The 14,052-nt window shown below is 34.3% G+C and overlaps 1 protein-coding gene across 6 annotated transcripts in view; it reads right to left on the bottom strand.

The window, feature by feature from the left end:
* The window catches only part of PCCA (propionyl-CoA carboxylase subunit alpha), a 338,552-nt gene that overhangs the window by 189,882 nt on the left and 134,618 nt on the right, over window positions 1-14,052 (bottom strand). For all 6 annotated transcript variants that reach the window (XM_039849219.1, XM_039849216.1, XM_039849218.1 and 3 more), the window contains 3 exons: window positions 13,351-13,453; window positions 6,384-6,478; window positions 2,449-2,599 (listed from right to left, as the gene is read on the bottom strand). In XM_039849219.1, the coding sequence (XP_039705153.1) occupies window positions 2,449-2,599; window positions 6,384-6,478; window positions 13,351-13,453 (349 nt within the window). The remainder of the gene's footprint in view (window positions 1-2,448; window positions 2,600-6,383; window positions 6,479-13,350; window positions 13,454-14,052) is intronic.

Here is a 14,052-nt window from a genome sequence, read left to right as displayed (position 1 = left end):
AAAGATTAGAAGTGTATATAACTTTCAAACTAATACAGGCGTAAAATTAAATAATAGCTATTGCAAAAGCAAACAAAAAAAGAAAAACTACACAGTTAGAACAAAAAAGATAGCATTTTAAAAGGCTCTAACTTTAAACTCAAATATATCACAGTTTACATTAACTTTCTACAGAGCAAATGGTCTGAGTACAAAACAAAGATCATCAAACTTAGCTAAAAAAATTATACACTGCTTACAGAGACACAGGTAAAATGTCTGAATGCAGACAGGTAGAGAGCAAAAGGATGAAAAAAAGACATACCATGTAGAATATAACCACTGGGGAAGAGGCTGAAAACTATTTTGGGTTCCGACCATCAGGTGCCTCCCCACCACCACGGCGGAGGTAAATGTCCCCTAAAGATCCAAGAACACGAGGACTGAGTAAGACCAAGGCTGAAAGAGAACAACGGAAAACACCCTTCCTGCAACCACCAGCAGACTAACAAGGGTTCAGTAACAAGAAGAGTGCCCTCTGGGAAAGAGGCCAGAGCATGAGACAGACACATCTTCTGAAACACAAGATCAGAGGAAAATCCTAAAACTAAAGGTAGACTAGAAACCATCTGCGACCTAGTGGTACATGAAGGATAAGCACAGCAATAAAAAAACTTAACCCCTACTCAGCTCCTGCCTGGAGTGACTCAACTCCGCCTCCATCCACAATGAAGGCCGAAGGGAAGAAAAGCTGATTCCACTTCTAGGCATAAGTACCATTTACTACTCTCTCTCTACTGTCCTACACCTCTGGGCTATCAGCCCCCAACTCTCAGCCCTAGGGAACCACTAAGCTATTTTTCGTCACTACAGACCACATATGTTTATCTTTAAAACTTTTATTGTTAAATATAACATACAAAGAGAAAAGTGTATGTAGCATGCATGTACAGCTTAATGAATTCCTGACACATTTGTGTTTTAAATTATGTACTGCATTAAATAGTGTCTCTTGAAAACGCATGTCTGCTCAGAACCTGTGACTATGACCTTTTTGGAAATAGGATCTTGGCAGATGCAATCGGGTTATAAGGACACCAATGACTGGTGTCCTTATAAAAAGAAGGAAATTTAGACACAGAGAAACACAGGAAGAGAGGGTGTCATGGGATGACTGAGGTAGATATTGGAGTCATGCTGCCAATAAGGCATGTAGGCAGGTGCCAAATGTTAGGAGAGGAGCAGAGAACAGATTCTCACTCAGAAACCCCAAGGAGAAACCGAGACTGACAATACCTTGACTTCAGACTTCTGGACTCCTGAAACGTGAGTGAACACGGTTCTGTAAGCCACCCAGTTTGTGATAATTTGTTACAGCAGCCCTAGCAAATTAATACGAATCACATAAAACTGGAAACAAACTAAATATCCAGAGAAATAGAACAGATAGTAGCATTTTCTTCAAAAGAGTATCTTATGGGAGTTACATAAAACAGGGTTGAATCTCCTAAGCATAATGTTGAGAAAAGAAGCCAGGTACAAAAAATTATATACAATCCCACTAAGTTAAAAAAAAAAAAAAAAGGCAAAATTATACTGCTTGTGTGTATAAATTTCAAAGGAAGAACTGTACAGAAATGCAAGGAGGTATTTGGGATTCAGTCAGAATAGTAAACAGATCTAGGGAAGATGGAAAAGGAATGGCTGAGAAGGGGAGAAGTTGGAAGGCAGGGGTCGAAGTACTGGCATTTTGGTACTTCTAGACCCAGCTGATACATATACAGATATTAGCTTTATAATAATGTGTTTGACTATGTTTGTGTTCTATATGCTTTTCTCTGTTATTTATAGTTTACAATTTAAATAAAAGAAAAAGGGAAGAATGAAGAAAATAAAGCCACCAGTTAATAATAGCACCAATACCTTCCTGAGACCTTGATAGGAACCGAGGAAATATGTCTCTAAAGTCAATAGTCACAGGGGCAGCCATTTGATTTCTCAACCTTGAAACTGGCAGACGTGGCTGTTCTTCTGTAAGCCAGGTTGGTGGTATAGTTCTAAGAGTCATTCCTGGAAGCTCGCTCTAGATACCTTTCCTTCCTTCATCCTTTCCAAAGGGATCAATTTGTAAGCACTTAATCCCTTTCTATCATATCTACAGTAGTACCTCTTAACAGTACATGAACCCTAACTAATGGGGTTCATCAAGAAAGGTTCAAGAAAAAAACCAAGTGGGATTTCCTATACGAAGTATTAACAGTAACAAAGCAGAAGGGCTAGATACTGACCACCAAATTAACCTGATATTTATCTGTCATTCTGAACAGATGTCTTAGCACAAGCATAAAAACCAAATCTTTATTTAAAACTTTATAAAGTTGATTTTTAACTTTTATAAAACAAAAAGGGGTGGGTGAGGAAAATTAAAGTATAGAGGCACGGAGAGGAATAAAAAACAGTTTTTGTTACCTGGAGTCTCGTATTCATTTCCAAGAAATAAAAATTCTTCTTGGAGTCCACAAGGAATTCTACAGTTCCAGCAGAAGAATACTTCACTGCTTTGGCAAGAGCTACAGCTTGTTCTCCCATTGCTCTTCGAGTCTCAGAATCCAGAAAAACGCTACAAACGCAGAAAGAGTAGTCTACTTTTTCAACAAAAATCAAGTTATCTTTTGTGAATATATGTATCAATTTAAGATTTCATATTATATGTTTTATACATGCTTATAATACATGTTTATTGTGTTATTAAGCACAACATGTTTAAATAAATCAACTTTGGATTTTCATAAAGCATTTGAACTTTCCATATTATATTGTAACTTCAATTGGTTTATAAAATATACCACTATTTCAGTCCGTAGTTTCAATTAGTAAAATTTAACATGTATAGTCAGAATCACTTCAAGCTAAAATTGGAAGAAAAATAAATTCTTGGAAACTAACATACAATTGGATCCTCGTTAGTCATGGATTCTATATTTGGACATTTGCCTATTTGCTAAAATTTATTTGTAACCCCAAAAATTAATCTTGCAGCACTTTGTTGTCACTCATAAACAAGTTCAGAGCAGCAAAACATTTAAGACTCCTAATATGTGTGTTCTCAACTGTGGTCAAACAAGGCGACATTCTTCCTTCTTGTTTCAGATCTCCAACTGTAACAACTGTTCTTTTCACAGGTTAGCCATGTTTTTCTCATGGGGAGAAGGGAGTGATTTCACTATTTAAAATGGCCCAAGTGTTGTGCTGACTTCAGTCTGGTATCCCTAAGTACAAGAGGCTGTGATGTGCCTTATGGAGAAAACATGTACGATAGATAAGCTTCCTTCAGGCATGCGTTATAGCACTGCTGGCCAGTACTGTGAATTCACCGCTAATGAATCAACAATATGTATTAAATAAGGTGTCTCTCAACAGAAACACATATAAAACAAGATTATGTATTGATTACTTGGTGAAAATGTTCTAACTAGAGGCTCGAAGGAACCTAACCTTGTATTTTCCCTAAAAGCAATACTTCTGTATTCACTGAGTGTTTACAATGACTTTATAGAAGATAACTACCACAAATGACAAGAATGGACTATACATAGTAAAAGTCCTCAAAACTTTTGTTTGGCAATATGAAAATCACCTTCAAGCAGGCAAGTAAATCCTTCCAATAAACCCTGAAAAAAATTTTACCAAATAATTTTTGCATTTTCGCAGATTTTGCTTCTTTGCAAAATAGGCTCTGAGAAACAAAACATTGACTACTTTTCTATTTGTGGATTATAACTATTCTCAGATGAGTAAGATTAAAATAGCATTTTATAAAATTTTTACTCTGGAATAGTATAATGAACTTGCACGTACCTGTTTCCCACCTGTAATAACTCCTACTATATACCACTCTTGCTTTACCTACGCTGCATGTCCACTTTTCTACCAGGTCAACTAAATTTTTCTTTTTAGCAAATCCCAAATTAGCTATTATTTTATCCATGAAAACTTCCATATGTGTTTCTAGGAGATACTCTTTTGTAACATAATCACACTTTAAAAACTAATAAGAACTCCTAAATAGCATTTAATATCCAGTTAGTATTTAAATTTCCCTGATTCTCTCATAAATATCTTTTACAGCTAATTTCTTTAAGTCAGGGTCCACATAAGGCCAGCCACTGCATTTGACTGGTTTTCACATCTTTAAGATTCTTTTACCTGGTAATGCCCTATTCCTTTTTTTCCTTTTTTTTTTTTTCTTTCTTTCTTTTCTTAGCCAAAATCTGCTTATCTTCCTGTCTCATTCTTCACACTTTGGGTTTGGCTGCATGCCCCCCTACTATGTCTTCTAACATTCATATATTTCTATTTCTTATAAACTTCTGGTTAGATCTAGAGCCTTGAATAAATTCAGATTGGATTAGTGGGGGAGGGGTATAAAGAATACTTCACGGGTGGTAAGTACGCTTCCTACCCTTTCCCTTTTGGTGATGTTAGGATTAATCATTGGATTCAGGCGTAATGAATCTTACATTTGCCTATTATAAATAATAGTTTTGCATTAATCTAACAGGTATAGGTATAGATGACACCTTAACAGTAACTGGCTGACAAAATTAATGCAACCCAAAGAAAGAAACCCAACTAAAGAATAACATCATAATATTTGAGAATCTCGAGTGCATTTTTGCCCTGTCTGGTCTCATCTTTTCTCTTATCATAAGCTCTGCTAGTGACACCCAGAGCTATAAACAACTTCATCACTGCACTCTAAGCACAGGGGTAAATTCTTATTCTAGGAACTGAAAACTATACGCTCCATTTATTTTCATATTTCACAGTACACAAATATATATCATCATTAATGATCAGTTCCAGTTTTTTTTTTATTCCTACTGCTATAAATTCTTTTTTTCTTTAAATAGATGAGATGCTCATATAAAAAACAAAAACAAAAACAAAAACAAAAAACCTTACATTTCTAGGGAAAGAGAGAGAAAGGAAATAAAAATCATAACTCATGGCTTCCAGCCTATGAAAGATTTTTATCACAGGTAAGGCTTGAGTTTTGAATAAAAAAGAGAAAGTTAATTATATTGGAAGTAATACAACGGAAAACACAAAATTTTGCAATAAAAAAAAGTATCAGAGACCATCGTTTTTCTACCAGAATCCATTGTCCCCTTCTTCCACATGACGAATTTTAGCTAACTTAAGGAAAAAAGACAGTTACTTAAGGAAAAAAGACATTTCCCAGCCTCTCTAGCAAAGTGACTAACTTCAGATCACTGCCAAGTCATCAACATAGGCAGGTTCTAGGAAACTTTCTAGACTCCGTAAAGCATCCTTTTTGCCTTTTCTTCCTCATTACTTCCTATATTCTGTTTCTGGGCCATGAGCTACGTGGGCATACCCCATGAAGGTTGCAGTGAACTGTTCTTCACAGAATCGTGGCTGGTTTTTAAGCATAGTGTCCCAAGAGACAAAAAGTAGAAGCTGGCAGTCTCATTAGGCCTGGGCACAGGACAGCTCTGAGTAGTCCACTGGTCAAGCAGTCATAGAGCACAGAATCAAGGGAGGGAACATAGATCCCTCCCCAAATTTTGCAAGGAGAGAGGTGACAAAGGATTTGGGGACCGTATATTAAAACCACTACAACATACAATATTTTTAAAACTAATATAAAGTAGGATCTGATTTTTACCATTATCCTGTGATTAAAAATTCATTAATATCCACATCTACTCTTTTCAGAAACTATACACCCATCATATCAAGGCACACTGGCTATGTGATTAAAGCTACAGCTGGCTATATTACTTAGAGCTTGGTTACTACAAAAAAAACAAAAACAATGTACACTCAATTGGGATTTTTAAGAACTACGAGAAAACCAGAATACAAATACCAACCCAGCATCAATTTAGAAATAAAGTTCCATGAAACTGCTATACCAAACACATGAAAGGTGACGTGGAGAAGAACCCAAAGTAGTTCTGATAAATCAAGGAATTTCTAAGAACCATGCCCCAGAAGCCTTTTCATGGTAGGATAAATTCAGGAAATTCAGGATCAACTTTATGAAACCACCACCAATAGGAGAGCCTAGAAAGCATATACCCCAGAAATTCCACATGCCCAGAAACATCCAAAGGGTCTGTATTACCTAGAAGCCTATGGGAGTCATAACAGGTTATCTACCCAACTTTTTCTTCTAATAAAACCCCAACTGTTTTTTCAAGTATTCTCTTACTTTCATGCATTAAAATACCAAGGAAGATCAAGTAGCAAATTCTTAATTATAAAAACATACATTAATATATTATACCATGACTGTTAAAGCAATTTTAGCCAATAAAATGGAAAAGAAATATAAAAGCAGATTATTGTAAATGTTCATCGGGAAAAACTCTTACCTTGGTGCTTCCTCCACCACTTTCTGATTTCTTCGCTGAACTGAACACTCTCTTTCATTGAGCCACAAAGCATTCCCGTGTTTATCACCTAAAACCTGAAAGAACAATAACCATTTGAAAAACTATATAGCCATACCCATACAGCATGTGGCCAATTAACATTTTCTCCATGCAACACCCCTTGGTTTTTAAAACTCAAACCTCATAGAACATATATGTTCCTCTTCTGGTTGATGCTAATGGAGAAAAACTTTATATTTACAACCCCTAAACTCAAAGCATTTTTATCAAAAAGACTTGAGGAAAAATTCTCATGTTTCATTTTGAATACACTGGGGAAAATACTGGCATCAATTGTACAAATTTTGTGAAGGACACTGAGTGTCAATAAAAAGTATATGTGTTCTAAACGTTTCAGGATTAAGGAGTAGATGCTTATTACTGAATATATTAAGTTCACAGAGGTAAATGCTGTTCTAGAAAACAAAAAACTAGGCATTAATTTTAGCTCCAAACAGCTACGCAACCTCCCTGGGTAAGTCATCCTGTTTCCTCATGCATTATCAATGGCATATAATATAACCTTAATATTTTATATGGATACTGAAAAAACGCAAAAAAAGATCACTATTATAAGATAAATTGTAAAATGGTTAATATATGACTGTAAAGTTAATTTTTAGAATTAAATATTCACTTATCTGAACTTCAAGAATGATTCCAAACAAAGAAAAACATTACAGCAATGAAATGTCAATAGGTGGAATTTTATTTCTATGACTGTTAAAGATGGCTGCATGAAGTACGACTAAAAATATTTCAACATCTTTTTTTATTCTAGTTGACAAGGAAATGAAAGTAGACTTAGACTCCAAGAAATAATGCCATAACCAAGAATCCTCAGAAATATATCCAACTGTAAAATATTAGATTCATATATAGAATCAAGAGTTTGTTTTTCTTTAAACTGTATGTTTTACTCTAAATGGTTCTTTTTTCTAAGTTGTCGTTTACTAGGTTGTCAATAAAACTAATGTGACAATTACTTATCCCATTAAATAAATGAAGAGACTAGTAAACAGACAACACTGTAATAAAAAGTGCTCATAAGGGAAGTGAATCTTTAAATGCATCGAGAGTTTTTAAAAAAACCTAATACAGCCTTTTACGAATACACTTGTACTTAATATGGAAAATTCTCTCAGATATACTGCTTACTAAAAAAAGCTTCATTGTAATAGACTGTTCCACATAATGCAAAGACCTTTAGTATCCCTGGATCCAGCCCACAAAATGTCAGTAGTACCCTGGTTGATGGTGCCATTCGAACTGCCTGTGCGCAGTTCCAGCACAAGAAAGGACACAGTATGTAATAGCTCATGTAAAGCATAACAGGTGATATATACTTCATAGACTATGACAGGATATTCAAGACATAGTAACCATAATATAAACCAGGGAACTTGGAGATAAGGAAGAAAAAGACGCTTACTTTTCAATGACTACTCTTTATCCTGTGCACAAATTACTCAATATAAATTGAAAAAATAAAATTTGAAGAAAATAAGTAAATAAAAAACCTTTCAAGTGTAGATCAGATATGGGAAACATCTTTCTTGCCTATTTAAGCTACTGCAAGACACTTTCATCTACGTTTAAAAATATCACCTGAGCTAAATGCCATAGCTAATTAAACTAAAAAGCTGATGCAAATATATAATTACTTAACATAATTTAACAAACATTTATTGACTATTAGTAATGTGAAAAGGCACTGGCCTCATTGCTGGGGATGGCAAATGAATAAGAACTAGTCTCTGCCCTCAAGAACTTCTTGGTCTCTTATTCCCCTTCGTAAGGTATACAAATGTCAAATCACTACATTGTACACCTGAAACTAATACAATATTGCATGCCAACTATAAGTTTTAAAAAAAATTTTTAAATAACTTATAGGTCTATTAGAAAAGTCAGACAAGTAAAGGAAAAATAACATAAGTAGTCATCTAGTAGCAAATAAGTGGTTGATGGGGAATATAGAAAAGGGGAAATTAATTGTCCCTAGGAATTACAGAAGTTACAGGAAATACAGAAAGAGCACCCCAAATACTTCCCTTAAATTACAGACTTAAATTATCAAACAGCCTAGTCAATACCTACACTTTGATATCTAATGGCATCTCAACATCATTGATTTGTCCAACATCGTAAAATGATTTCTTCCCTAAAACATGCACCTCCCACAGTCTTTCTCATCTCAGTAAAAAACAATCCCGTTCTAATTCCAGGCCAAAACCCTAAAGACATCTTTGATGACTTGTAGTTTTCTTACATGTCACATCCAATCTTTTAGAAAATCTGGTCTACCTTCACAAAATATCCAGAATTCAATCATATCTAACCACCTTGACTACCAATGCCTTGGCCCGAGCTGCCATTATCTCTCACCAGAATTACCACAAGAAGCTCTTAAGAAATCTCTCAGCTTCAATTACTGGTTTTCAATTGTTAAGAACCAGTGAACACTGTGTGCCTCTCTTTCACTGCCTTGTTGAATGGGGGTATTTACCACAGTGCCATATCCTTTTCTCATCATTGTATGAGTGGGTATCACAGACTGTCTTTAAATTCACAGGTCTTTCCACAAGAAGAACTGCTTTTGAGGGACCACACACAAGAATTCTTAACTAGACCTGGACCAAGTCTCTAGACGAGATCCTGGTCTTGGAAGAAAGGTGAGTATATTCTGCTAAGAAAGGACATGATCACTGGAAGTGAGAGAACAGGCTGCAGTAGCTAATATCCAAAGAGGACCCCCAGTACAAGACAAATCACAGTAGTCACACCCTTGCATAATCCCATATGGCAATGACTCTAGGCTAGCCAGAGTAACTTGTGAAATGTCACAAAAATTATTCTGTGCCTGTCTAAGCCTAAACCTTAAAAAGGCAGGACAGCTCTTTCAAGCAGTTCTGACAACCAATGCAAGAAGTCTGGATATCCATATAGAAATGCCACCTGGAGTAGCCATATAGAAGTGCCCCCAAGACTACACAGGAGAAAGAGAGGCCCAACTGCCCCAGAGTCTCAGATGAGCTCATCTTTAAGTTGACCTTCCAACGCACTTGATGTTTGATGTTCCAAATGAGTCGAAGCCCTAACGTGACTACTGCCCCAGTGTACAGACACCATGTGAAGCAAAAGACATGCCCAGCTGAATCCAATCAACCCTCAGAATGATGAGAAATACTTAAATGTTGTGCTGTTTTTCACTTTGGCAAAACATGCATAACATACGATTTACAATTATAACCATTTTTAAATGCACAGTTCAGTGGCATTAAGTATATTCACATTGAAGTTCAACTTTAAATGTTGTTTCATATCATTGCATTTTGTGGTGGTTTGTCACTCAGCAACAGACAACTGAAACATATAAAATAAACAAGTGGACTTAAAAGGACACTAAATACAAGGCTAATATGTGAAACCAAATTATATTTCTATATACAAGCAACAATCAATAAGTAAATAAAATTTAGAAAAAATATTTATAATAGTATCAAAATTATCAAATATCCAGGAATAAATCTAATGAAAGATAAACATATATACCCAAAACTACAAAAGAGTGCTGAAATTAAAGAAGACCTAAATAAATAGAGATATTCTAGTCCATAGATTAGAAAACTCAATACTGTTAAGATGTCAATTCTGCCCAAAATAATCTCTAATTGCAACACAATCCAAATCCTATCAGGTGTGTGTTGGATGGCAGGGGGATGGGAGAGTTGTGATGGGTGCAGGGAATGGACAGATTGACCAGTAAAGTCTAAAATTTCCTTGTAAACACAAAGTACTTAAAAAGAGTCAAAACTGGGGGAGGCAGATGGGACAAAAGGGGTTAAAATGTGGTGACAGAAAGAAATCTAATTGTGGGAGGTGAACACATAATGCAATATATATATATATATATATATATATATATATATATATATATATATATATATATGCCTTAGCTTTGAATTATATACTTGAAACTTATTGGATTTTGTTAACTAATGTCACCATAATAAAAAATAATAATAATAAAATAAAATTAAAGTGCATTTCAAAGTCAAAGTAAATAAATAAATAGATAGATAAATAAATGAATGAATGAATAAATACATAAATAAATAAGGTTGTTTATATATTCTGGATACTAATCTTTAAGGATAAATAATACAAATAGATTTTAAAAAGTCAAAATTATCTAAAGAAAAATAATAAATTTAGAGCACTTACAGTACCAGATTTCTAGACTTAGGATAAAACCAAAATAATTAAGACAGTGACCAAATGTCACTTCATTTATAACAAATGGTCACCACAATAAATGATGCTTGAGAAGCTAGATATCAGAATGGAAAAAAATTTTCTTTGACTCTACCTCACACAAAACCCCTCTCCCCAAGTAAGAACATTCAAGGAGAATAACAGACATAAATATCACAACAAAAACAATAAAGCTTCTTACCTACATATGCAAAGTGGACCTAAACTGGACTTCAACAAAATTAAGAACTTCTATTCCTCAAGACATTATTAATAAAGCGAATAGGCAAACTACAGATGGGGAGAAGACATGCACAATACATACATCTGACAAAGGTCTCATAAAATGGGTACATAACTCCAACAACTCAATTTTTTTTTATCTCATTTGAAAAAGAGGGGCAGGGCACGGATGAGACTTGAGCAGTAAATAAGATATCCAGATCATCAATAAACTTAAAAAAGGGTGCTCAACATCAACAGTCATCAGGGAGACACAAACCAAAACAAAGATACTGTTGCATGCCTGCAAAAATGGCTAAACATTTAAAACACTGAGAATACCAAATGTTGGAAAAGATGGCAGCAATGGCAACATTCATATATTGCTGGAAAGAGTATACATTAGGACAACCACAGTACCTACGAGAACTAGACATAGCCTTACCGTGTAACGCAACATCTCTCCTCAGTATGTCTGAAAGAATGTTCATGTCCATAAAATGACAGAAGTTTATTCATAATATCAAAAAACAAAACAACCCAAGATCCACCAATGGATAAATTGTGGGTTATTCAAACAATGGAACACCACAGAGCAATTTTTAACCCATTTCCCGTTTAGAAAAATAAGTGCAGCTCGCTGCCAGTGTTAATTTAATTTTATATAAACACACTCTAAGGCTGAAGAAAATCTATTTTTCAATGTGAAAATGAAATATAAAAACTGTTCTTAGAGTTATGTCTAAACAGAACTTGTCTCTAATCCTACTGTAACAGAAATGTATACATAAATCGGATTTATCAAATGAATCTTGGCCAACAACTGTTCGAGAACAATGTTAATATCACAAGTAAGAATGCTACATTTTCTAGGATTTGACATTTTCAGCAATCGAGAATTACTATAATTTGTAAATGGAAATACCACTACTAAAAACAGAATGCTATAAGTAGAACAATGTCATTTGTTTCTGAAGACTCTCGATATACTAGAGAGACGTGAAAATAATAAAAGTGAGCTATTTCATGGCAAACTTTGGGGGTAAGGTTAGGACTGTTATCCGTGAGTTATTTTGGGGTCAACGCTGCAGCTGCAAGCACTGCAGGGGAGTATTCTCAGAGCGGATGGGAAATGGGTTAAAAGTGAATGATAACACATCGCCTCAAGGAGAGATCTCAAATATATGATGGTGTGTGAAAGAAACCAGGCACGACCAAGTATGTATTGCTTGATTCCATTTATATGAAGTTTAAGAATAAACAAAAATAATCTATGGTATTAGATGTCAGAATGCAGTTATTTTTGGTGGCCAAGGAGAAGGACTGACTGGGGAAGTGGTATGAAGGAATCTTCTGAGGTAAAGAAATGTTCCATATGTAAATGTGGATGGTTGTTACACAGATATATGTGTATATAAAAATTTTTATTGAATTGCATATATAAGATCTGTGGACTGTACTGTAAATGTGTGATATTTCAATATAGAATATCTAAACACAAAACATTCTAGCCTCAGAAAGAAATACATCATGTTTAATGTTTTAAAAAAACAAACTATATAAGTTTGCAAATTCTTCCCACTCTAGAAAATTTGAGGATCTACATGAATAATTTCTACCTATAAATAATATCCATGTAAGATGATAATTAAACACAATGACAGAATCTAGGACTTTGTGATACTATATATTATGTCCCATCAGAAGGGACAAGGGCAGCAAATAATCTTCCACTTAATTTGCTGATTCTCTATCCACAAAGATACACTTAAATTTCAATATGAATTCTAATATGATATTTAATCAATTTAATTATTACACATCAATTGATAGCCATAATGTGCAATATTAGCACAAAGGCATTTCTGATAGAAAAATGAAAACTTCGGCAAATTGTCTTCTTATTCTTCTATGTTTTATTTCAGAAACTTATTTCGTTTTGCTGAAATCTACACCTCCACAACCATTTTAACAGTTGGATTAAAATTTTAATCTGAGTACAAGAAATGATTTCTTCATCTCTATACAACCAGCTCCTAGCAGAATGCCTGTCACAGTGAATCACACAGACGTCTGGTGAACTGAAGTAATACAAGAGATACTTTTCTTTTAAAAATGCCCCCAAATAGCCCGATCTCAAGAGACTGAATGATTCTCTTAGCTTGGCCAGACATCTTGGGACAGCTTCTTTCTGGAGCTGGGCTTTTGTATCATTTCCCATCCCATTAAACATTCTGGCACTTTGACAAAAAGTATACCAGATTCCAAAGGTAGATGATTAATTTATGTACATTGTGTATTTTGTAATTAGTCAAGCATATCAGAAAAACTCACAATCATTCTAGATAGAAGAAAAGATATGATTCCAATAGAAATAAATGATATTATTTTAACATCATAATTAGAAAGCATCTTAAAATGTACCAACCTGAATTTCTATATGACGAGGGTTATCAATAAATTTTTCTATGAGTAGCCTATCATCGCCAAAACTAGAAGCGGCTTCTTGAGATGAAAATCTAAAACCATCTCTGTAAAGGAGAACAGAACAGTCAAACAAAACAAATACAGTCCTTAATATCAATTAAATATAATTAAAGTTTATTTTGCCTTATTTATGAACGAAGCAGAAAGAAATTTACTTAATGTAGAAATAAGTTAACTTTGGTTGAACAACAACTGTTCCCATTCACTAGCTCTGTGACCTTAGGTGAGTGATTTAACTTCCCTGATCCTAGATTTTATATCAAAACAGGAATACTGACATTTACTTCATCGACTGTTAAGAATGATATATTTTTAATAAACCATAAAAATTATATGAAATTCTTTTTCATTAACCCTAATACACCCTAATTCCACGAATAAAATAAATATAAAAGTACATATCCAGTTGACTCAAAAGTCAGAAGATGCACACAAAAATGTAAAGGACTTGGCCAACTACACAACTGGCGCAAAACTAAAGCAAATATACTCGGTGAGAATGAACATATAATAGGAGGATCCTCAAGAACATTTCTTGATATTTTAAATAAACACCTTTAAATGCAACTCCCCTACAACCATACGGATCATTATATCTTTTTTAAATTATTCAAAATTAATAAGTAAAAAAGTATAATTTTTG

Source organism: Pteropus medius, unplaced genomic scaffold (genome assembly GCF_902729225.1).
Source record: "Pteropus medius unplaced genomic scaffold, Ma_sr-lr_union100, whole genome shotgun sequence".
Lineage (NCBI taxonomy): Eukaryota > Metazoa > Chordata > Mammalia > Chiroptera > Pteropodidae > Pteropus > Pteropus medius.
The sequence above is the reverse complement of the archived record's forward strand: the minus strand, read 5'-3'. Positions and strand labels throughout refer to the sequence as shown.